A 26817-nucleotide genomic window follows, 5' to 3' on the forward strand; every position below is an offset into this window, starting at 1 on the left:
ATAATGAAAACACTTTAAAGTCACATATAAAAACATCACTGGTGCTCAAGAATATGTGGATGCCCTTTCAGTCAAAAGACAGGATTTTCTGAGACTTTATTAAAGGAAAAAAGCAATAAATGAGATTCATTTTTAAAAATATAGTACTGATGTAAAAAATTTAAACTAAGAAGGTCAATTAGTATATTTTATGTGAAAGAATCCATTTATATTTAAGCTGTTAAACAGAAAATTGCCCTAGATTTATGCTTTAAGGGAGAAAAGTGCTCCTCTTCTTCTCAGTTTCTGTTCTTTCAATTAACCAGAGTCATTGGTTTAAGTTATCTACATTCCCATGGAATTCTGGAATCAGGTAACCTAAGTCTCCATTTCCACCTTCTACTGTGCCCCTTTACTTACCAATGATGAAAAAATAAAAATAAAGAATTTAGAGATCAAATAAAAATTAATTCATTTAACTCTCTACTTCTCCAATCAAATACTTTAGACGAATTTGTTTTAATATTTTCAGGTGTAGTATATTATTCATTTTCTGGATTGGAATCCAGTTCCCTATGGCTTTTAAGGGAAGGAAATTTGAGGAGTGGGGATCAAAATGCAGTATAGGTAAAGATGGGTACTGTAAAGGTTATGCACTTAAGTGGAGGCTCTTGCACTTGTAGGGCAAAACAAAGTAGTTTTTCTTAGTATGACAAGAAGACAGAAGAAGCCTTAGGGAAGGATTGCATTCCTAAAAAAGAGGTGAGGAGAAAGTAGGAAAAGAATAAAATGTCTCCATAAGGAAATGGCACGAAAGGAAATCTGAGGATCTTTTATCACTCTGTGGTACTCAGCCCTAATAAGCCTTACGTAGCAACTACTTGGATACTATCAAAGGCATCGTAAGTAAAGATTCTGGCAACGTGACTTAGATAAATACTTACTCAACTAATCCTTCAGGAATAGTAGGCAAACAATCAGATTCCCCTTCCACTGCTAAATCCAGATAAAGGCCAACAGTGATAATTGCCATGCGAAAGAACACTGGCAGTAGAGTGATAGATAGGAATTAAAATCATACCTTCCTCACTTAATATTGGAATGATCTTGGGTAATTACTTAATTTCCCTGAGCATTTTTTTCCTGTATAAAACAGAGATAATACCACCTACTTCATAGATGAGGTGTGAGAATTAAATGAGATAATATACACACGACATATCCATTAACACAGAGAAAGTAGATTCTCCATAATTCCCTGTATCTTTGTGGGTTCTACTGAAGCCAGTAACAGTATATTGCTGATCTCTGTATCCCTGGTATATGAACATAGTATTTCATATTTGCTGATTTGAACAATACATGTATCCATGAATGGTCAAAAGGACCCTTCCCTTTTAAATTATTTTAGCAAAGGGTCTAGCTTATTTTAGTGACTTTTTTCCTATATAGTGCTTGTAATTCCTGGGAATACTTTATTTTTTAAAAGAATGCATGATGGCTACTAATAAGTTACTCTAGTGCTCTTTTGTTCTTACTGATATCATCTTCTTGAGAAGAATCTTTAACTGCCATGTAAACCATCTTCTCCCGTTGCATTCGGTTCTGATCAAGCACTCCAGCTACAGAATGTCCATTGGTATACTCACTCTCTGTGACAATTTCTGTTCCACCTTAAAAAATTAAAACACATATCAAAATAGAGAAGTATCATGGAATAATTTCTTAAAGTAATAAGGGGAATATAATAAATATTTTTCTTTAGAAACATATTCTTCTAAAATATTCCAATATAAGTTTATAAATGTCAAGAAAATTTTCTTATAATTTACAGTTTAACTTTTTATATTGTACATCACTGAAAAGTAACAAATATAACACATCACACCTATACACCAAGCATCCTATCAGATATTTACATGCATTTAACCATTTAATCTTCGCAAAAGCCCTATAAGATAGTTATTATCATTATGGCTTACTTTGTGGATGAGAACACTAAGGCAGAAGGAGGTTAAGTAAATCAAAAAAAGGCCACTCAACTAAATGTCAAAACTAGGACTGAAATCCAAGCAGGCTATTCTAGCCTGTCCTTAAATACTCATTATAATTTTCACCAATAAACTAAATTCTACCCATTCATTTGTTTTAATATTTCAACTGTAATATTCTACTGTTTGAGAGTCTAAGTATGATATATTCTGAATTCGTTTTATATTTCATATGCATTTTTATATTCCATCTCCAAAGAAACCTATAAAAAATATGCACTTAAGTCAATTTTAGTAGTCTCTAGAAAAGATAAGAGTAAGTTCTAATTATTGAATATTAGAGCAACAAACTCTTTGTACCTATTTCAACATCATCTTCAGCCTCAGCTTTAAATATATACACTTTTATTACTTCTGAACCAAATCCATCTTCTTTAACATCTTGTGAACCATCACTGCCGATTTTTAATGGTGTGTTCCCCATATGCTCCAATTTCCCCCCAACATCATCCACTGTAAAATATAAAAAGGCATATATCTCAGTCAAAAAGTAACATTGACATTTAGTGGGTGTTAAGCTTAAGTGCAACAAGAAATAGCGTGTTAACCACCTACCCACTGTATTCAATTAATGATCTATTATACAACCATTAAAAGTGGCATGTTTCATGAAAAAAAAAGGTGTACAACAGATATACTGCATGATGATCACAATTATATAAAAACGTATTTACAGATTTCAATATATATATGTATATATAACAATTCATAACTATATAGCTTTAATTAAAATGGTGTGGTAAAGATAAAATAACCTTCTTTAACATTCAACATTTTGTCAAATCCTAATACCAAATTTAATAACAAAAATTAGAACATCTGATAAGTGTGAGGTGATACCTCATTGTTGTTTTAATTTGCGTCTCTCAGATGATTAGTGACTGAGCTTTTTTCATATGCCTCTTGGCCATCTGTATGTCCACTTTGGAGAACTGTCTATTTAGGCCCTTTGCCCATTTTTAATTAGATTGTTTGTCTTCCTTTTGTTAAGATGTATGAGTTCATTATATATTTTGGGAATTAACTACATATCAGATGCATCTTTGTCAAATATGTTCTCCTATGCAATGGGCTCCCTTTTCATTTTGTTGATGTCTTTTCCGGTGCAGAAGCTTTTTATTTTGATGCAGTCTCATTTGTTTATTTTCCCCTTAGTTTCCCTTGCCCTAAGAGATGTACGCTGTCAGAATGGCTATCATCAACAAATCAACAAAAGACAAGTACTGGTGAGGATGTGAAGAAAAGGGAACTCTATTACACTGCTGGTCGGAATGCAGACTGCTATAGCCATTATGGAAAACATTACGGAATTTGGTCAAAAATTTAAAAATGGAACTGTCATTTGACCCAGTGATCCCACTTCTGGGAATATATCCTAAAAAAACATGAAACACCAACCAGAAAGAATATATGCACCCCTATAAGCAGCATAATTTACAATAGCTAATATCTGGAAACAGCTCAAATGCCCATCAATAAATGAGTAGATAAAAAAAAAAAAATAGTGCTACATTTATACAATGGAATACTATGCAGCTGTGAAAAAGGATTTCTTACTATTTGAGGCAGCATGGAAGGACCTGGAGAGTATTATTTTAAGCAAAATGAGACAGACAGAGAAATATAAGTATGATATGACCTCATCACATATGAAATCTAATGAATAAATTAAACTGATGAACAAAATAGATCCAGAGACATAGAAGCATGGAACAAATCGATGAATCTCAGAAGGAAGGCAGGGGTGGGTAATGAGGTGTGATTAACTGGGAAACTTCAATGCATATATGCATAGCCCATGGATACAAACAATAGTGTGGTGAAGGCCTGGGGGGGGGGTGGTGTAGGGTGTATCAGGTCAATATGGAAAAAAAGGGGGAGGGATATCTGGAATACTCTCAACAATAAAGATACTTTTTTTTTTTAAGTAGTGGTATTAAAATATGTTCACATAAAAATTCCCAAATCTAAAAAGTTATATTTCTAAAACCAACTAACATATGAAATTTAGGATTGGAAAAAAAGAGGGAACACAGAAAATACCTGAATGATTTTATAAAAAGGGTTTTTCAGAAGTCATTACAAAATAAAATCTTAGTACATATCTTAATTTTTGCCGATTCAATGGAAGGCAACTTCAAAGCAGAAATTTGGTACATTTCTAGATTTACTAACATATGCTATACTTCAAAATCTTATAAAGCAGTATTATTTGAAAATATTACTTACATTTTAAGAATACTTTAAAAATTTGATTCTTTGCTATACAGCCTTTAAGAATATTATTTAGATTCACATGAATACTATGCACAACTTGTGCAATGAACATAGTAATAATCTCTCTCTACATATATATATTTATATATACACACACACACACACACACACACACACACATATGTATGTATGCATATATTATTGATTTTTTACAGAGAGGGACAAAGAGTTAGAAACATTGATGAGAGAGAAACATCGATTAGCTGCCTCTTGCACACCCCATACTGGGGATGTGCCCGCAACCAAGGTACATGCCATTGACCGAAATCAAACCTGGGACCTTTCAGTCTGCAGGTTGACACTATCCACTAAGCCAAACTGGTTTCGGCAAACTCTCTTCTTTTACCATAAATATTAAACACTATGTTCCCACCACATATTAAATGCTTACCAATTTTTATTTTAATGTTTTTCCCTAAGAACGGAAATGTAATCTAAATTGAAAATCTGTTCTTCCCTATTATGTACATAGTGCCAAATATGAAAGGTAAAATTGTGAAGTCTCTGACTACATCTAAATAATTCCAGAAGTACTAAAAAGAGAAAAAGTGACACTATAAAGTTTTCAATCTACTACTCTTAAAAAATGAAGATCAACCTTATGTTCCTTGTTTCATGTAGGATATTTATTTTTCCATCATATTTAAAGCATAGTTTTGTTGGATATATTATTAGTAATTCTCCCTTTCAGACATTTGAATATTTGTTTCCACTCTCTTCTGGAGAGTTTCTGTTGAAAAGTAGGATGAAATTCTGATGGGTTTTCCTTTGTAGGTCACTTCTTTCTTTTCCCTGGCTGCTTTGTCAATAATTTTTGACAGCTTCAATAACAAATGCCTTGGAGAGGGCCTCTTTGGATTGAGGACACTAGGTATTCGGTTGGCTTCTTGGATTCAAAGATCTAGTTCTTTCCACAGGTTTGGAAAATTCTCCTCCACTATTTGTTTGAATAGACTGTCTATTCCATGCTCCGTCTCCTCCTCCTCCAGAATGCCTATTATTCATGTGCACTAAATTCGTGCATGGGGTGGGGGGGGGGTGGAGTATTCCTCAACCCAGCCTGCACCCTCTCCAATCTGGGACCCCTAAAGATCCCTATCCCAGGCTCCCCATGACCCCAGGGATCCCCCACACTAATCCAGGACATCTTTCAGGGAAACCAGTCAGCCCCCACCCATGCACCAGGCTTCTATCCTATCTAATAAAAGAGTAATATGCATATTGACCATCACTTCAACACACAAGATGGCTTCCCCCCTGTGGACACAAAATGGCTGCCACAAGATGGCCAGCAGAGGAGGGCAGTTGAGAGAGGCCAGGCCTGCAAGGGAGGGCAGTTGTGGGCTATTAGAACATCAGGGGAGGACAGTTGGGAGGGACCATGCCTGCAAGGGAGGGCATTTGGGGGTGATCAAGCCTGCAGGGGAGGGCAGTTAGGGGTGACCAAGCCAGTAGAGGAAAGTTGGGGGAGACCGGGCCTGCAGGGAAGGGCAGTTGCAGGGGGACACAGGCCTTCAGGGGAGAGCACTTAGGGGTGACCAGGACTGCAAGGGAGGGCAGTTAGGGGCAATCAAGCTGGCAGGGGAGCAGTTAGACATCAATCAGGCTGGCAGGGGATTGGTTATGGGGTGATTAAGTTGATAGGCAGAAGTGGTTAAAGGCAATCAGGAAGGCAGGGAGCAGTTGGGAGCCAGTGGTCCTGGATTGTGAGAGGGCAGTCAGACATCCCTCGAGTGGTCCCAGATTGGAGAGGGTACAGGCTGGGCTGAGAGACACACACCCCATGCACGAATTTCGTGCACCGAACTTCATATGTATGTGTGTGTGTGTGTGTGTGTGTGTGTGTGTGTGTGTATACAGTGGTGCCTCACACAACGAACTTAATTCGTTCCAGGAGCAAGTTTGTTATGCGAAAAGTTCGTTATATGAAACGCGTTTTCCCATAACAATACATGTTAAAAAAAAAAATAATTCGTTCTGTAGCATAAAATATGCTAAGATGACATAAAAAAGATAATTTTTTTGTTATTATTTTTATTTAGATACATCATGATATAAAAAAAATATTGAGTTTAACTTAAAGGATGACTGCCGTGATACGTGCGTGATTTAATTCGTAATGAAGAACGATTGCCGCGATACGTGCTTAAGTTAAGCGCAGTGACTAACGACTGCCTGCAGTGCCTGCGCGGAAGGATGCAATACATCGGCAGCGATCGTGGAAGCTCGGGCGAAGCGGTCGTGGAAGCTCGGGCGACTTCGTTGTGTGAAACGAAGTTCGTTGTATGAATCATGAAACGAAGTTCGTTGTGTGCAGCGTTCGCTGTGTGAGGCGTTCTTTATGCGAGGCACCACTGTGTATATATATATATATATATTTATTTATTTATTTATTTATTTTTTATGAAGGGAGAGGAACAGAAAGTTAGAAACATCAATGATGAGAGGGAATCACTGATTATGTTAAGTGAAATAAGCCAGGAAGAGAAAGATAAATATCTCATGATCTCACTCATATGTGAGATATAATGATCAACATAATTTGATGAACAAGAATAGATCCAGAGACAAATGGTAGGGGATGGGGTGTTAGAGAGCAACCAAAGGACTTGTATGCATGCATATTAGCATATCCAATGGACACAGACACTGGGGCAGAGAGGGCTTGCCCAGGATGGGAATGGCTGGGGGGGGGGGAGGGGGGGGAAGAAGACACATGTAAAACTTTAGACAATTAAAAACAAAACAAAACACACACACACAAAGAGCATATTTTCACAATACCAAAGGAAGAGAATGTTTTAATGAGGATCACTGGTGATGAATGTTGATGAGAGGTAAAATACATACTAGAAAATACATACTAGATTTTGTGACACAGAGGTAATCAATGACCCTAATAAGAATACTTTGGATAAGGTAACATATGTAGTAGATATTCAAGCTAAATTTGTGTGAATTGAGGAATGAAGGAAAGAGAAAGAAATTAAGACAGGGAGTAGACAACTCATTCCAGAAGCTTGACTGTAAAGGAAAGGAAAGTTTTAGGGGGATATGGTGTTAAGGGTTATGTTTAACTAGGTCCTCTCAGCAGCAAACATCAAAATCATATCAGAATAGGCATGGGTTTGTTTTTTTTTAATGGAAACAACTGTTGAGTGAAAATGGGGAGGGATCTTCAAAAGTCTGGGAAAGTCTGACCCTGAGTGAAGGAGAAAGGGAAGGATATTTGGAAGTGTCCAGGACAGCTGTGCAATCTAAGGAAGGTTTTGCAAAGCCATTGGGGAGTCTTCAAGACAAAATTAGCCAATATGTCAAAATATAATACAATATATCAAACAATACAATACAATATATCAAAACTTCTGGGGATGCAGCAAAAGCAGTAATAAGAGGGAAGTTTATATCACTACAGGCCTATCTAAAAAAACAAGAGAAATCCCAAGTAAACAACCTAACATTGGATCTTAAAGAACTAGAAAAAGAACAAAAGCAACCCGCTCGCCAGTGATACCAACAACAAGCAAGGCTTAACAACAAGACTGCACACACAGCCCACAAAGGGCTGCACCAAAACTGTCCACCTCAGATAACTGGGAAGGCAGAGCTACTAGGCCCTGCTAGGACACCTAGCATACAAAGCTACTCCATCAACTCAGGGAAGCAGCTAAAATGCAGAGAAGAGGCAGGCCACAAAGGAAGGAAATGGAGGAAAGCAAAAGAATGGACATAAGTTCAAAACCATAGTTATAAGGTTTTTCAAGACTTTCCTAGAAAAGGCCAATAAAATAAATGATACCTTTGAGGATATGAAAAGGGATCAACTAGAAATAAAGCATACACTGAATGAAATAAAAAATGTTATACAGAGATTGCAAGAATCAAGTCAAAGATCTGGAACACAAAGAGCCAGAGAATATTCCTCTGCAGAAGCAAGAAGAAAAAAGAATCCAGAAAGTTGAAGATAGAGTATGAAGCCTCTGGGACAACTTTAAGCAAACCAACATCAGAATTATGGGGGTCCCAGAAGAAGAGAGCAAGATACTGAAAGTCTATTGGAAGAAATAGTGACAGAAAACTTCCCCCACCTGGTGAAAGAAATAGACTTACAAGTCTGGTGAAAGAAATAGACTTACAAGTCCAGGAAGTGCACAGAACCCCAAACAAAAGGAACCCAAAGAGGACCACACCAAGACACATCATAATTAAAATGCCAAGAGCAAAAGACAAAGAGAGAATATTAAAAGCAGCAAGAGAAAAGCAGTTAGTTGCCTATAAAGGAGCACCCATATGATTGTCAGCTGATTTCTCAACAGAAACCATGCAGGCCAGACAGAATGGCAAGAAATATTCAAAGTGATGAATAACAAGAATCTACAGTACAACCAAGATTACTCTACCCAGCAAAGCTATCACTCAGAATCAAAGGCCAGATAAATAGCTTCACAAATAAAAAAAAAGCTAAAGGAGTTCATCACCGCCAAACTAGAATTATATGAATTGCTGAAGGGGGTTCTTTAGGAAGAGGAAGAAGATAAAGATAAAAATTATGATAAACAAATACATAACTATCAGCAAGTGAATCTAAAAATCAAGGGAATTAAAAAATCTGATGAACAGTATTAACTAGTGAATATAATAGAATCAGAGGTATAGAAAGGGAGTGGACCAAGGATTCTCGGGGAAAGGGGCAGTGGGGGGTGCAGGAAGAGACTGAACAAAAATTGTGCACCTATGGATGAGGACAAGTGGGGGATAGGGAAAGGGCAGAGGTTCGGATAGGAACCTGGTGGAGGGGAGCAATGGAGGGAAAAAAGAGGAACAATTGTAATAATCTGAACAATAAAGATTTATTAAAGAAAAAAAGCAACCCAAAGTCAAAAGGAAATAATAAAAATTAGAGCAGAAATGAATGAAACAGAGAACAAAAAGACTATATAAAAAATGAAGAAAACAAAGAACTGGTTCTTTGAAAAGATTAATAAAATTGAAAAACTCCTGACTAGACTCACTAAGTAAAAAAAGAGAAAAAACTCTCTTTCACTGCTGGTGGAAATATAGATTGATACAAACACTATGGAAAGCAGGCTGGTGATTCCTTAAAAATTAATAGAGACACCATACAACTTAGCAATTCCTCTCCTGTGTGTATACCTGAAAAACTCGAAATCATGTATTCACAAAAATGTATGCACCCTATGTTCAAAGCAGCATTAATCACTGTGGCCCAGACATGGAAACAACCAGTGTAGTATAAGATAGAGGACTAAAGATGTGGTACATATATACGAAGGAACACTATTCATCCATAAGAAAGAATGAAATATCAATAGTACTATTTACAACAACATAAATGGATGGATGGACCTTGAGAATATTAAGTGAAGTAAGTCAGAAAAATCTAAGAACCATATGATTCTACTCGCGAACACAAAACTGAAATTCGTCATCACAAATAGCAATGTGATGGCTGCCAGAGGGAATGGGGCAGGGTGAGGAGGTCCTAATATATGTTGATTGGAGAAGATTTGACTGGGTGGTGGGCACACAGTGCAATACATACCTAGATGTTGTAACATAGAAAACTATATGTTTGTGTTGACTAATGTCATCTCAATAAACTTAATTTAAAAAATTAAGTTTGGGAAGATCTAAATGGGTCAAAATCTAGATTTTCCCTACCTCACTTTGAAATTTTATACATAAATTTTCAAAAATAGTACTTTTGTCTTTCAAAATGGTGAAAACAATAAATTTCAGAAATTCTTTTACAATGCATAGTTTAACTTTGTGATTAAATATAAACTTAATGCAACGTATTCAAACTGTTTACTGTCTCGGACAGAAAGCACCAAAATGATCAATATAAACAAGCTAAATATTTTCATTTCTTCCTAGCTTATAATTCTGTTACTTCATTTTTGGCAAATATTTTTGGGAAACAATGAAACAAGATTCAAATAAAATAAAAAAAAGATGATGAAGCCTGGTTCGCGTGGCTCAGTGGTTGAGCATTGACCTATGAGTCATGGTTCAACTCCCAGTCAGGGCACATGCATAGATTTTGGGTTCTATCCCCAGTGTGAGGCATGCAGGAGGCAGCTGATCAATGATTCTCTCTCAGCATTGATGTTTCTATCTCTCTCCCTCTCCCTTCCTCTCTGAAATCATTTAAAAAAAAAAAGATTAAGTATATGATATTATTGGTTTAATAGCTTCTCTTTTAAAATAGAGTATATTATGCTTGGTAAAATAAGTCTGTCATAGAAACATTCATTATAGGATTTCACTTATATTTGTAATTAAAAGAATAAACAAATAAAATTGAGATAGAATTATAGATACAGAGAATGGATTGGGCTTTCCCAGAGGGGATGGGACTTGAGAAACTAAGAGGTGAAGGGATTAGAAGTACAAACTGATATTTACAAAAAAAAAAAAAAAATTAAAGGAGATGAAAAGTACAGCATGAAGAATATAGTCAATATTGCAATAACTATTTATGGTGCCAGTTTATTTCTGGGCACTCTATTCTTTTCCATTGGTCTTTGTTTTTTATGCTAGAACTAAGCTGTTATGTCCTTGTAGTAGAGCTTGATATCAAGTATTTTGATAACTCCAACTTTGTTCCTCTTTCTCAAGATTGCTGAGGCTATTTGGATTCTCTTGTGGATACATGTAATATTTTTTTGATTATTTGTTCTAGTTCTGTGAAATACACTGATGGTATGTGATAGGAGTGGTACTAAGTCTATAGGTTGATTTGATTAGCATTGATATTTTAATGATGTCAGTTCTTCCTATCTATGATCACAGTTTATGCTTCATTTGTATTTTCTTCTATTTCTTCAGTATCTTACAATTTTCCCAGTACAGTTGGCTAAGTTTATTCCTATATAATTTTTCTTTTTGATGCAGTTGTGAATGGGATGACATTACTTTCACTTTTTCACAATTCATTATTGCTGTATAAAAATGGAACCAGCGCTAACCAGTTTGGCTCTGGATATAGCATTGGTCTGTATACTCGGTCTCAAGTTTGATTTCAGTCAAGGGCATGTACCTTGGTTGCGGGCACATAACCAGTGGGGAGTGTGCAGCAGGCAACTGATCAATGTTTCTCATCAATGTTTCTAACTCTCTATCCCTCTCCCTTCCACTCTGTAAAAAAATCAATAAAATATATTTAAAAAGTGGAACCAATTTCTGAATATTAACTTTGTACCAATAGTTTAATGAATTCATATATCAGTTCTAGTTTTTGGTGGAATCTTTAGCGTTTTCTATATACAGTATCATTCATTTGCAAGATGACAGTATTACTTCTTCCTTTCCAATTCAGATGCCTTATATTTCTTCTTCTTGTTTGACTGCTTGTGGCTAGGACTTCCAGTACGATCTATAATAATAATAAAAGTGTAATATGTTAACTAGACTTTCCAGACAAAGGGCTATGAGGGAAGGTCGGGTCCCAAGTGCCAGAAAAAAGCCGCAAGGGGGAAGGCCTACCCTTGCACAAACTTCGTGAATCGGGCTTCTAGTGTTGAGTAAGAGTGGTGAAAGCAGATATCCCTGTCTTGTTACTGATCTTACGGAAAACATGTTAAGTTTTTCTTCACTGTGATCTTGGCTGCGCATTTGTCATAAATGTCCTTTATTATGTTGAGGTATGTTCCTTGTATTCCCACTTTGCTGAAAGGTGTTATTATAAATGGTGGATAGATTTTGCCATATACTTTTCCCGTATCTATTGATATATGATTTTTACCCATCTTGTTTATGTGGTGTATCATGTTGATTTGCAGATATTGTTCCAACATTGCATTCCAGGAATAAATCCACTTGATCATGATGTAGTTTTTAAACGTATTACTAGATACGACTTGCTAATATTTTGTTGAGAGCTTTTACATCTATGTTCATCAGGGATATTAGCTTATACTTTTCTTTTTAGTGTCTTATATCTAGTTTTAGAATTAGACAAAACTCCAATTTTATATGCTGGCTTTATAAAATAAGCTTGGAAGTCTTCCCTCCTCTTGAATTTTTTAGTATACTTTGAAAAAAAACAGGTGTTAATTCTTTGAATATTTCGTAATATTCACCTGTGAAGCCATCTACTCCAGGACTTTTGTTTGCTGGGAATGTTTTTATAACTGCTTCAATTTCATTAGTTTTTAATAAGTCTGTTCAGATTTTTCTATTTCTTTTCTTTTAAAAAACTAATTTTATTCTCTGACAAAACATTTTTTTTCTTTTTATTTAAAATTTCTTTTTAATGTTGGCATTATTGTGGGTATCCCCCTTCAATCCCATTTTTGCCCATCTCTACCCTCTCCAGCAACACCCTTCCTTGGCCTTTACCGAATTATTGTGCATGTCCATGGAGTATGCATACTAGTATATGTTCTTCAGCTATTTCCTTCACCTTTTTTTTTTTTATCCAGTCATCACCCACCCTGCACCCCTTGGGCACTAGCCAGTGTGTTCCATGTATTCATGCTTCTGGTTCCATTTTGTTCATCATTCCACATATTAGTGAGATAACCTGTTTCTTCTTCTTCTTCTTTGTTAATACTCAACAGAGGATATTTTTCCATTGGTTTTTAGAGGTGATGAAACAGAGAAAGAGAAACCCGATATGAGAGACACATTGATTTGTTGCCTCTTGAACATGCTTCAATCAGGTCCAGGGATCAAGCCTGCAGCCTAGGTATGTGCTCTTGACAGGAATCAATGCAGGACCCTTCAGACCACAGGACCCTTCAGCTCTATTGACTAAGGCAAATTGGCTAGGGTTGTTTCTTAAATCATTTTTGGAGGATTTTATGCTTCTAGGAATTTATTCATTTCTTCCAGATTATCCAATTTTGTGGCATATAGTTGTTCAGATTTTCTTATAATACTTTGTATTTCTGTGATATCAAATGTTACTTATCTTTCAGATTTTATTTATTTGGGTCTGCTTTTTTCTTAATGAATGATTAAAGGTTTATCAATCTTCTCAAAGAATCTGCTCTTGGTTTCGTTGATTTTTTGTATTGTTTTTTTAGACTCCCTTTCATTTATTTCCACTCTGATCTTTATTTCTGTCCCTCTACTAACTTTACCTTTGTTTGTTGTTCTTTTTCTAGTTCCTTTAACTGTAAAGTTAGTTTGAGATTTTTCTTACTTTGTGAGGTACATTCAAGGTCAACTGCCACCCATTGGGTGCTCTCAGACCTTTTCCGTAGAGTAGTGTCTCAAGGAGTCTTTAGGGTGAGGCCAGCAAAGATCATCAGGCCCAAAGAGATCAAGATTTGGCCACGAGTAGGGAGGACTCTGAATAGGAAGTGAGAGGGGAAAATGGACCCAACCCAAGAGCCACACAATTCATTTTTTCTCAGAGTATGCCCAGACTTCCTTGAATATGTTCTGCACCTGAAGACCAGGTTGGCCAAGCTCACTGACAATACTGCAGGGTCATCAGGAATTGGGAGGGTACAGATAGTGGTTCTCCTATTGTTGAGCTAGTGGATCTCCATTGATGTGGGAATCACAAGCTTCCCTTGCATGCCAAAGGGTGCTCTGTTGCTCTGGCAGGGGTGCAGGGAAAGGGAGATTGAGGTTGACAAGGATTGGGGAAGGGGGTTCTCTGCTCTGGCAAAGGAGGTGAGGGGACAGCAATTCAGTAGTGTATGTATGGGGGAGCTGATGGAGGGGGTTGGGTGAAGGGGCTCTGCTGTTTGAGGAAAGGGGAATAAGACAGGTGCAACAATTCTGTGTGTGGGGGGAGAGAAAGAGAGAGAGAATGAATGGCAGCATGATGGAGGCAGTGTGGTGGAAGGGGGTGCTGCTAGCAGTGGGGGAAAAGAGTAAGGTTGAGATGGTAGTGGTGGCAACAGCTAAGGCCTGCTCTATTACCCAATACTCATAGGGTGCTGTTCTTGGCAATCAATTACTTTATAAATAGATCCTCAAAGATACTTCTTAATGCATTTAGTATTCAAAATACCCCAAATTCAAACTTAACTATTTTTCTTGTTATAAGATTTACAATATTCAAGTCTCACAGTGCTGTTTATCAACTCAAATGCCATTCCATTCAGCAATAAGCAGGTGACATTACATACACAACAGAATTCTGTTGGCACTAAATATAAGCTAAATGAGTAAGGTGCACTGTTAACCAACACTGTAAAGTGTTAACATTCTATATTCTTTTATAAACTATTGACACAATATTATTAAGATTTCATTTTAGCAAAGTATATAATATTCCATTTTAAAGCTATGTAGGCCTTTTATTGTACCCCTTTTATGTTACATTCTAAAATTAAATGGTAGATATGATATTATTCAGTATACAGCATATTGATGTACCACAGGGATGGGGTCAGGATATGTGTAAAACATTTGTATTTCACAATGCTGAAACAAACAAAAAATTAGTAACATTTTTATTACAAAGGTATTCTATACCTAGGTATATACCAAAGAGATCTGAAAATATATAGTTGCACAAAAATGTATACATGAATATTCATGTTGGCATTATTCTTAATAGCCAAAAAGTGGAAACAACCCAAATTACCATGATTTATCAAATGGATAAATAAAATGCATATCCATATAATGAATATTACTTAGTAATAAAACTGAAGTACTGACATATACTACATAGAAAATCCTTAAAAGCATTATGCTAAGTGAAGGAAGCCAGACACAAGAGGTCACATAGTATATACCGTATTTTTCGGACCATAAGACGCACTTGTTTTCCCCCAGAAGTGGGGGGAAAAAGTCCCTACGTCTTATGGTCCAAATATAGCCTACACATATACTTTAAAAAAAAAGTTTTTTTACTTGCCCGGCTCTGTGTGGTCTCTGTGTGCTTGCCCGGCTCTAAAATGGTTCTAAATGCTGCTGTTTACTTTACAGGGTTGATTACATGTGTTTATGACTGTGATGTTGGGTTTTAATGCACATAAAATATTTTAGGACACTATTTGTTTCAGAATCTTTTTTTCTTCATTTCCTTTCTCTAAAAACTGGTGCGCCTTATGGTCTGGAGCGTCTTATGGTCCGAAAAATATGGTACTTCCATGTCTATAAAAATTTTAGAACAGGCAAACTTATAGTGACAGAAATTAAAGCAGTGGTTACCTGGGGGGGGGGGGGGGGGGGGGGGGGGGGTTTGACGTGGGGGAAGTAACTGATAAAAGGTATGGGGTTTCCTTGTGGGGTGAATAAATATTCTACAATTCATTATGGTGATGGTTGTGCAATTCCTTAAATATATTAAAAACCATTGAACTGCACATTTTAAAAAGTAAATTGCATGGCATATGAATTATACCTCAACAAAACTATTATATTAAAAAAATTATAATAGGTATTTACTTTTTTACCCATAAAACTGATGAGATTGATGAGATCTCCCCTAATGACCCTAACAAGATATTGTGCTTCATATAAAAATATGCTCCTGAACGAAATATAAACTAATTTTATAGGTCAAAACTAATTTAAATGCAGCATATTAGTTCATCATTTAAAGGAACTTTCCTCCTTCAGCGATGCTTTTTATAAAAGAAATCATCACCTTTAAATGTCTTACTGGGAGTTTGGTATTTTAAAGAAAAACAAACCTAGGGTAGCTTTGTCTTAGATCAAGTTATGCTATTAATATCCAAGTTACTTTTATTTTATCTTTATTGTTGAAAGTATTATAGACTAGAGGTCCAATGTCTATAATATTCATGCACTGGTGGGGTCCCTCAGTTTGACCTGCAGAGATTGGGCCAAAACTGTCCCAGTGCATGGATTTGTGCAGCAGTGGGGTCCCTTGGCCTGGCCTGTGGGCATCAAGCTAAAACTGGCTCCAACATCCCCTGAGGGGTCTCAGATTACAAGAGGGCACAGGCCAAGCCAAGGGACCCCACCAATACATGATCAGGGCCAGGGAGGGACTACGGGAGGACTCCAGGGTGTGTCCGGTCCATCTTACCCAGTCCTGATCGACTGGACCCCAGCAGCAAGCTAACCTACCAGTCGGAGCATCTGCCTCCTGGTGGTCAATGCACGTCATAGCAAATGTTCAAACAGTTGAACGAATGGTCAGACACCTAGCATATTAGGCTTTTGTTATATAGGATGGTCTCCTTTTATCCCCATTGACCCCCTCCAACCACTCCCACACTCTCCCCAGGTCTTCACCATAATATTGTCTATATCCATGGGTTATGCATATATGCATATAGTTCTTTGGTTAATCTCTTCCTGCACCCCTCCCTTCCCTCTGGTATATATCAATCTCTTGCATGCTTCATTCTCTCTGGTTCTATTTTGCTCATCAGTTTATTTTGTTTATTAGAGTCCACATATAAGTGAGATTATGTGATACTTGTCTTTCTCTTACTGGCTTATGTCACTTAGCATAACATTCTCCAGGTCCCTCCGTGCTATATCTCAAATGGTAAGAGATCCTTCCTTTTCACAGTTGCATAGTATACCATTGTGTAAATATACCATAGTTCTTTAATTCATCTACTGTTGGGCACTTGGGCTATTTTCAGATATTAGCTATCATAAATAATGCTGCTATAAACATAGGAGTACATATATTCTTTCTGATTGGTGTTTCAGGTTTCTTAGGCTATATTCCTAGCAGTGGGATCACTAGATCAAATGGTAGTTCCATTTTTAATTTTTTTTAGTAAAGTCCACAGTTTTCCATAGTGGTTGTACCTGTCTGCCTTCCTATCAGCAACGTACTAGGGTTCCTTTTTCTCCATATCTTCACCAGCATAATAATGATGATGATGATGATGATGATATCCAAGTTACTTAGCACAAGTGGAAGAACCTAACCATCTAAGATAAAGAATTTGTGAAGTATGGCCTGAAAGCAGAAAAAATTCAGATGCACCTCAGATATTGAGAGAAGACAAACTCTTTATCTCTAAAACTCAGCTACTGACAAGATTTCCTTATAGGATTATTCAGGGACTCAGGAATAAGACAAAGGTCTGTTTTAAGTTCTCAACTTTATCTCTTAGATATTTTGAAAATCTCTATCTTGGAAAAATAAACAAAGAATTTAATATTAAATCCTTTCAACACAATGTATTCTTGATTTCCTAAAAGATTCAATGGACAACAGAAACCAAGAGGTAAACAAAATAAATATTGAGATGAAAAAAAAAAAAGGCTATATAAAAATAGAATTAAATAAAATATATGAAAATGGTGGAGAAACCAAGATGGCAGCATAGGTAAACACCTAACTGCAGCCTCACACAATTTCAAAAAATACAACTAAAATATAAAATGGACATTATCCAGACTACAGGAAAGTTGACTGACTGAAAATTCTATAACTAGAAGGAAAGAGAAAACCAGAAGGAAAATCAGAGGAGCTGTAAAAGCCTAAGGTACAGAGACATGGTGCGCACGTGAGGAGAGGACGGAGCCAGAGAGGAGGGGGGGGCTGATTGCCTGGTTGGCGTTCCCTAGCGGGAAGGAGACAAAAGCTCCGGACTGTGCTGAACCCTAGTTCTGACTGCACTGAACCCCAGTTCTGGGAGAGACCCTGGGATCCTGGGCTCATACAGAGGGATTCTAGGCTGTAAGGTGAAAACTCAGGAGAGCAGCAAAAGGCAGAGCCCCAGAGTCACGCACATTGCATGCAGAGGACTGACTGTTGACTGTACCAGTAGATTGCCCTAGCGGGAAGGAGACAAAAGCTCGGGAATGCACTGAACCCCACTTCCAACTACACTGAACCCCAGTGGGAGAAAGACTAGACTGTCCAGTAGTGGGCAAAACTCGAGGGCACCTTTCTATCAGAGGTGCTTGCAGCGAGTACCAAAGGACACTGAGGAACACTGAGACTCAGGAACCTCATAGGGCAGGGCTGACAGGAAGCCAATGCTGTAGGCTCCACCCTGAAACTCTGCCCCATCCACGCTGAGCATAGAGGCTTTTGAATAAGGCTGTCTCCTGGCATACACACAGCTGATCCTCACAGCCAATTGGCCTGGAGGTCAGTTCCTCCCAGTGATACCAACAACAATCAAGACTTAACTACAACAAGGCTGTACACACAGTCCACAAAGGGGTTCACCAAGAGTGTTCACCTCAGGTAACTGGGAGGCTGACCAACTGAACCATATAGGACACCTTAATACACAAAGCCACCCTACCAACTCAGGGAAGCAGCGAAAATGCCGAGACAAGGAAACAGATCACAAATGAAAGAAATGGAGGACAAAAAGCAACTGGATATAGAGTTCAAAACCACGCTTATAAGCATTTTCAAGAATTTCCTAGAAAAGACTGATAAAATAAACGAGACCTATGAGGATATGATAAGGGATCAACTAGAAATAAAGAATATATTGTCTGAAATAAAAAATATTATACAGAGTCCTAAAATCAGAATGGAAGATCACAAGAATCAAGACAAAGGTTTGGAACACAAAGAGCCAGAGGACACTTCCGCAGAAGCAAGAAGACAAAAGAATCCAGAAAGTTGAAGATAGTGTAAGAAACCTTTGGGACAACTTCAAGCAAACCAATGTCAGAATTAAGGGGGTCCCAGAAGATGAGAGAGAGCAAGATATTGAAAACATATTGAAAGAAATAGTGAAAGAAAACTTCCCCCACCTTGTGAAAGAAATTGACTTACAAGTCCAGGAAGCGCACAGAACTCCAAACAAAAGGAATCCAAAGAGGACCACACCAAGACACATCATAATTAAAATGCCAAGTGCAAAAGGCAAAGAGAGAATATTAAAAGCAGCGAGAGCAAAGAAGGTAGTTACCTGTAAAGGAGCACCTATAAGATTGTCAGCTGATTTCTCAACAGAAACCATGCAGGCTAGACAGGAATGGCAAGAAATATCCAAGGTGATGAATAACAGGAACCTACAACCAAAAATACTCTACCCAGCAAAGCTATCACTCAGAATCAAAGGTCAGATAAAGAGCTTCACAAATAAAAAAAAACGCTAAAGGAGTTCATCGCCACCAAACCAGAATTATGTGAACTGCTGAAGGGGGTTCTTTAGGAAGAGGAAGAAAATAAAGATAAAAATTATGAACAACAAATATGTAACTATCAACAAGTGAATTAAAAACCAAGGGAATTAAAAAATCTGATGAACAATATTAACTGTTGAATAGAATCAGAGGTATGGAAGGGGAATGGACTGACGATTCTCAGGGAAAAGAGGAGTGGATGGTGCGGGAACAGACTAAACATAAACTGTGCACCTATGGATGAGGACAATGGGGGATGCGGAAAGGGCAGAGGGTGGGGTGGGAACCTGGTGGAGGGGGGGAAAAAATGAGGAACTTTTGTAATAATATGAACAATAAAGATTTATTTTAAAAATAAATAAATAAAATATATGAAAATGGTAAGAAAGAGTACTTAGTCTTATTTGTAACCTTTATAAAATATAGTCTAGGACCTGGGTCGTGGGAAAATGAAAGATATAAAAAAATACTTGATTTTTAAAAATAATTTTCAGTCTATTTAGAGTAGGAAAAAAATTCTCTCCATTTGTCAATATAGTAAGATCAAGCTAAAAATAGAAACTAAAAATATTCTAGAATCTTAAAAAAACCCTTTTTACAGAATCAAATTATAGACGATATGTTAAGGGATGACTATTTACATATATATGATGTTTAAATTTTAGACCATGTTAACACTAAAGAGTTTAATTTGACAAGTACCCATTTAAAAGCATATTGAATTTATGTTTGTACAGAAAGACTACTGACTTTGCCATACCATGTTATACAAACATAACCATAGGTGTTTTTTTTTGTAAGGTTAATTTTAAATATGGAGCTGCTTTAGTAATCCACATTAATTTAAAAAAAGATAGTAACATTTGCACAGTCTTGTAGTAGCTTAAATTATTCCCTTAAAAATAATGTAAATATTCAAAATTGCATATAGAGGAAAAAGTTAAGACACTAGACTTCATAATCATATTTAAAATTAATCTAATTTTTTTCATTTTAAATTCACTGATACACACATATAACAATCACTGTATACATAAATACATACATACATACATAAACTCTAGCTCCCACTCAACCATTTTGTAATTTTATAAAGAAAAAGAACAAAAAAACCTCTATGGAAAAGTGAAGTCTTTACCTAAGCTTTACTACTTCCAGAATTATCCCTTCAAATTTATAATGTATACACCCACTTCTATCTCTAGCTCCATCTATAACTTTAATTATTAGATTTTTATTATTGTTGCTATTTAGGCAAACGCACCACTTAGAATGAGAACAAGATATTTCTATCTTCCTCCTCCAGATAGTGTCTTAAGGACATCGTAAAGCAGTCTGAAATAAACACACATATTTACACAAACAGAAAAAACACACAGGGAAAATTGTAGAACACAATCTGAGTTTATAATTTACTTTTCAAGTATTGCATAAAAAACTAATTATACATTTCTGAACATATTATGCTTAAATTCCTAAGCAAAAGTGAACTCCAATACCTGCCATATTAAAAATAAAGCAATGGCTACCTAAAATAAATTTCCCATTTAAAATAAATATATATATATCATTAAAATTTTGTATCAGTTACTGTTCTTGCTGTACCTTCCAAATCTATATTTTTGTTCTAAGATATTACTAAATTACGTTATTTTATATTGGGTATGAATAGTCATTGAGTAAATTAAAAATATGAGCAAATTCAAAAAAGCATGTCAACAATAGTTTTGAAAATTTTCTTTTTAAAAAAACTACCCCCATTTTTATTGAATAAATCTTTCATCCCACAAAAACTTTCCAGGTTATATATAAATCAATTTCTCAAGTACTTAATGAACTTTATGTTCCACTTACATGATATCATTAAGTAGTCTTCAGAAGTGCTCTTCATATCCTCTTCTTCCTCATCATCATCATCTTCAGTTTTAATAGTAACTGTAGATCCAGGAACACCACCAGCTGTTTGAATCACAGTTTCTGTATCTGAATTAGTTACAAGAACCTCCTCAGATACCATTGTGGGAGAGTCAACTCCTGAAACACAATCTTGAACCACATGTTCTAAGTGTCCATCAGGACCAGTAACAATGTCAGCCACAAAAACCTGGTCAGGTACTCTAACGGTTTCTGTAATTAGCTCAGAAGTCAAGATGTGATCACCATCATCTTCCTCGATATCCTCTTCAATAGCAACATCAGCTTCAAGTACAGCTTCAGGAACAATTACACCTTCTGTTACTACATCGGTCTCAGTGATGATATCAGGCCCATGAACAACTTCAGCTGCAAGGCCATGATCAAGAGTTATCCCATCATCTGTGACAACATCAGAAACTAATACAGCCTCAGGGACTGAAACAACAATATGGTCTCCATCGATATGCGCAGTACCAGCCATTCCAGCCACTATAATATAAACAATTATCCAAAAGTAGTTACATTATTAATTTAAAAAAACTGTACTTAATATATTAGATGACATAAAATATTTTAAGTAAGAAATAGTCCTGGCCAAGCTATCTCTTAAAAAATGCACTGATAATTAGAATGTAATAAAAATCATCACCAATCAGGGTTGAAAACAATGTTCACAAAATCTAAATTAGAACCTTAAAATGATGTATTTTATTTTTAAGTAAAACATAAAGTCACAATGATATATCACTACACACCAATTAGAATAATTGAAATAAAAAACAAACAACAGCACAGGTGGTGAGAATGTAGAGAAAATTGATCTCTCATATTTTGCTGGTGGGAATGTAAAATGTAGCAGACACTCCGGAAAATAGTTTGGCTGTTTTTATAAAGCTAAACATGTACTTACCATACAACCCAACAACTGCACTCTAGGGAGTTTTCCACAGAATTATTAAAACATAGGTTAATAAAAAAAAAAAAAATAAACTACACATAAATACTCATAACAGCTCATAATAACTACTACTCATAGAAGCAAAGCATTGAAAATAATCCTAATGTCCTTCAGCAATGAATGGTTTGCTAAACCAACTCTGGCACATCCTTACTATGGAATACTACTCAGCAATAAAAAAGGGACAAACCATTGCTACATTCGAATGAATCTCCAAAAAATTATGCCAAGTGCAAAACACCCATTACCATTGCTACATCCTGAATGAATCTCCAAAAAATTATGCGGAGTGCAAAAAACCCATTACCAAAGTTTACAATACTGTATAATGTATAAATGGAATAACTTCTATAGCATTCATAAAATAAAATAAAAAACTACACAGGAAAATAGATTAGCAGTTGGGTATGTGTGTGACTGCCCTCCCCTGCTGGTCATCTTGTGGTGGCCATCTTTTGTCCACATGGGGGCAGCCATCTTGTGTGTTGGAATGATGGTCAATCTGCATATTACTCTTTTATAAATAGGATAAAGGCCTGGTGCATGGGTGGGGGCCAGCTGGTTTGCCCTGAAGGGCATCCCAGTTCAGAGTGGGGGTTCCCTTGGGGCATGGGGTGGCCTGGGCAAGGGGCCTGTGGTGGTTTGCAGGTTGGCCACGCCCCCCAGCAACCCAAGTGGAGGCCCTGGTATCTAAACTTTGTAGCCTGGAGTGGAGCCATAGGCTGACCAGGGCAGGTGGAAAGCTTGGCTTCCTCCATCACTGGGGAAACCCAAGCCACCCTCCTGCTCTCTCCATCCATAGTGATTGGGTTAATTTGCATACGCACTCCTAATTGGCTGGTAGGTGTGGTTTGTGGTGTAGCAGAGTGATGGTTAATTTGCTTATTCCTCTTTTATTAGATAGGATAGATACAGTGGTGCCTCACACAACGAATTTAATTCGTTCCAGGAGCAAGTTTGTTATGCGAAAAGTTCGTTATGTGAAACGTGTTTTCCCATAACAATACATGTTAAAAAAAATAATTCGTTCTGTAGCATAAAATATGTTAAGATGACATAAAAAAAGATAAATTTTTTGTTATTATTTTTATTTAGATACATCATGATATAAAAAAAATATTGAGTTTAACTTAAAAGGACGACTGCCGTGATACGTGCGTGATTTAATTCGTAATGAAGAACGACTGCCGCGATACGTGCTTAAGTTAAGCGCAGTGACTAACGACTGCCTGCAGTGCCTGCGTGGAAGGATGCAATACATCGGCAGTGATCGTGGAAGCTCGAGCGAAGCAGTCGTGGAAGCTCGGGCAAAGCGGTCGTGGAAGCTCGGGCGACTTTGTTGTGTGAAACGAAGTTCGTTGTATGAATCATGAAATGAAGTTCGTTGTGTGCAGCGTTCGCTGTGCGAGGCGTTCTTTATGCGAGGCACCACTGTACCTGAAAGAGTGCTATCTGCTATAGATTATTCACTACTATAAACCAATTATTTATGGCATTAGTTAACAAGTTTGAAGATCAATGGACACTGTTAATACCTTAATCCGTTAAAAAAAGTGAGAAGGGAAAGCTGCCTTTGAGGATAATCTTCCTTTCTTTTTTTTTAAATATATTTCTTATTAATTTCAGAGAGGAAGGAAGAAGGAAAGATAGAAACATCAGCGATGAGAGAAATCATTGATGGACTGCCTCCTGCACGCCCCACACTGGATCGAGCACGCAACCCTGGGCATGTGCACTTGGCCAGAATCGAACTGGAGACCCTTCAGTCCAAAGGCCGATGCTCTATCCACTGAGCAAAACCAGCTAGGGCAGGATAATCTTTCTTTCAACGCTTCTGTATCGATCTCACTATTCTCAAACTGTTACCTAAATCACCACATTACCCTAGAATAGTGGTCGGCAAACTGCGGCTCATGAGCCACATGTGGCTCTTTGGCCCCTTGAGTGTGGCTCTTCCACAAAATGCCACGTGCGGGCACGCATGTACAGTGTGATTGAAACTTCATGGCCCATGCGCAGAAGTCGGTTTTTGGCCTGGGCAAGTCTATTTTGAGGAAGTATTGTCAAACACTCAAGGGGCCAAAGAGCCACATGTGGCTCAGGAGCCGCGGTTTGTCAACCACTGCCCTAGAAGAATAGAGCCTCAATCTTGAAATCTAGTAGACAAAAGGAGTGTGTATATAAGTAGTTTTTTCTCTTCACTTATTATTCCAGGGCTATTTTGGAGACAGGGAGGCCAGGTTTCAAATTTAGCATTCAACTAGACTGGCAATATCGTTTTTTGCAAGGAAAATTTAAATGTTAAGTCTATAAAATTAACAGTATGAAAATTCTATGCATATAAACAACAAATTAATATTTTATAAAACTTATTCACAATTCAAACTTAAATTATAGGAAATTCCATTTACTTTAGAACACTGCTGGAGGTTAGTTTGGTTCTTGAGAGTAGACACTAGGAAAGGATGGTATAATGCAAGTGCTGGCCTGAGTTCATATTAACCTGATTGGGAAGATTCTAAAACAGCTGGAGTGTTTTTCTGATCACCTAGCCTCTACTCTAATAGGAACTTACAGGTAAAAATAAATCATACCTAAACCAAAAGAAATCTGAACATCCTTTCTTATCCTGAACTAGATAATCTCAAAGAGCTTAGAGTAAGAATCAATGAGTTTTCCACAGGGTACTGGCATATTATTCAGACAAAGATCCAAGACTCCTATGAAATTTTGTTCTTTCCTCTTACAACTGATCTGTTAGATTCCACTGAATTTCTAAACAGTCACACAGTTAGCTATACAAAAGCTTTATTTATTGAGCACTGACTATGCACCAAGCAACTTGCTAATGCTTTTACATATATTATCTCACTTAAGCCTCAGAACAACTGTATATTAAGGTGAGTTGTTATTATCTCCATTTTAAATATGAACTATGGTTAAGACGGATTAAATAAGCTTGCCCTAAGCTCAAGCTGGGAATTAACCTATTTGACTCCAGACTGGACTTTATTTTTTAAAATATATTTTTATTGATTTCAGAGAGGAAGGAAGAGAAGGAGACAAAAATATCAATGATGAGAGAAAAACATTGATCGGTTGCCTCCTGAACTGCGGGACTCTAAATTAAAGATCTGGAAGTAGTTCTCAAATTTGCCATCTTATTGCTCATAAAAAGTAAGTGTATAATGAATGAAGTTTTGCTTTCTGTCCCATAACATGTTTACATGAGTATAACTGTGTCTATGTGTCCTTTCCCTAATTCAAATAAAGGTACTGTTTTGATTGGCTGTTTATCCTGTGGTTTCATGTACACATTGGCACATTCCTCAAGGGCACTCATACTCCAGTCTGAGATGCAAAGCTTTAGGTTAAATACAAAAAGCATTCTGATGCGTTAAAAAGTATTCTAAGAAGTCAAATGTCTGCCAACTGATGAGTAGATAAACAAATTTAGCTTACCCATGTAATAGAGTATTATTTAGCAGTAAAAATAAATTAAGTATTAATACATGCTACAATATGGATATAATTTGAAAACATTATGCTAGGTGAAAGAAGCCAGACACAAAAGGTGACATATATGATTCTACTTATATGAAATGCCCAGAACAGGTAAATCCATGGGCAGAAAGATGAGGGGAGGAAGGGGAGAAAGTAACTGCTAATGGGTATGCGGTATATTTTTATCATGACAAAATGTTCTGAAATTAGGTAATGGTGACAGCTGCACTTTGTAACTCTATTGAATTGTATTCTTTAACATGGGTGAATTGTATATTAATTATAACTCAATACAATTAATAAAAGAATGTACATAAAACATGTCAATACACATGCTACTTCCCTAGCAATTAAAAGGAAATAAAGTATTAGATGTAATAAAGGATTAATTTACCATGAAAAATAACAGGAGGAGGAACAGTGAAAAGGAAGAGGAACACCAAATATTTACCAGCATCGATCAAATTTTTTCCCCCCAATCTTTGACGGGAAATGCTACATTGCAGATAACATTTTGTATTAAATGGAGAAAATACTATATTTCTTCCATTTAAAAAATATCTATTATTAAAAGGTAACAAATTAAAGTTGGCATTTCAATCAAAACATATTTAACATATTGAAGTGCATGTGTTCCTATATTTTAAAAACTATCTCTAGCAAAGAATTCACAAAATTATTTGTGAAATCTTAACTCTTCAGCCCTTTGCCCTACCTTTAAAATTTATTCCTGTACTTTTCCCACACCAAATCACTTCTAATTTATTCATTATCAACACAATTCACTTCTGACTCTTAGAATAAATCCATGACTTCTTTCTATTTCATCAATTAATGACACAGTCATCTTGATCTCCAACACATTTGCTCTTGAACTACGCACTGTACCTTTAGTCATCAGGCCCACACAGTACCTTCAGACATCAGGCAGAAATATCAAGGAGTCAAAGAATTGAAGAACACCTTAAATGTTATCTTGTCCAACCCCTTCATAAAAGTGAATTAAATAATTTGTCCAAGTTTACAGATAGTTGATAGGACTAGCAAGATCGAAATTCATTTTTTTCTGGGCTTTCCAATGGAATAATTAATTCAACCATATTATCT

The 26817-nt window shown here is 36.6% G+C and overlaps 1 protein-coding gene across 11 annotated transcripts in view; it reads right to left on the reverse strand.

Moving 5' to 3' along the window:
* ZNF711 (zinc finger protein 711) overlaps window positions 1-26817 on the reverse strand; it is a 37528-nt gene that overhangs the window by 6361 nt on the left and 4350 nt on the right. For 10 of the 11 annotated variants that reach the window (XM_045582366.1, XM_045582362.1, XM_045582365.1 and 7 more), the window contains 3 exons: window positions 21186-21737; window positions 2331-2483; window positions 1518-1652 (listed from right to left, as the gene is read on the reverse strand). In XM_045582366.1, the coding sequence (XP_045438322.1) occupies window positions 1518-1652; window positions 2331-2483; window positions 21186-21737 (840 nt within the window). Of the gene's footprint in view, window positions 1-1517; window positions 1653-2330; window positions 2484-20595; window positions 20614-21185; window positions 21738-26817 lie in introns of those variants that run through there. The other variant, XM_045582369.1, reaches the window with a different exon arrangement.

This window comes from Pipistrellus kuhlii, unplaced genomic scaffold, assembly GCF_014108245.1.
Source record: "Pipistrellus kuhlii isolate mPipKuh1 unplaced genomic scaffold, mPipKuh1.p scaffold_m20_p_16, whole genome shotgun sequence".
Classification (NCBI taxonomy): Eukaryota; Metazoa; Chordata; class Mammalia; order Chiroptera; family Vespertilionidae; genus Pipistrellus; species Pipistrellus kuhlii.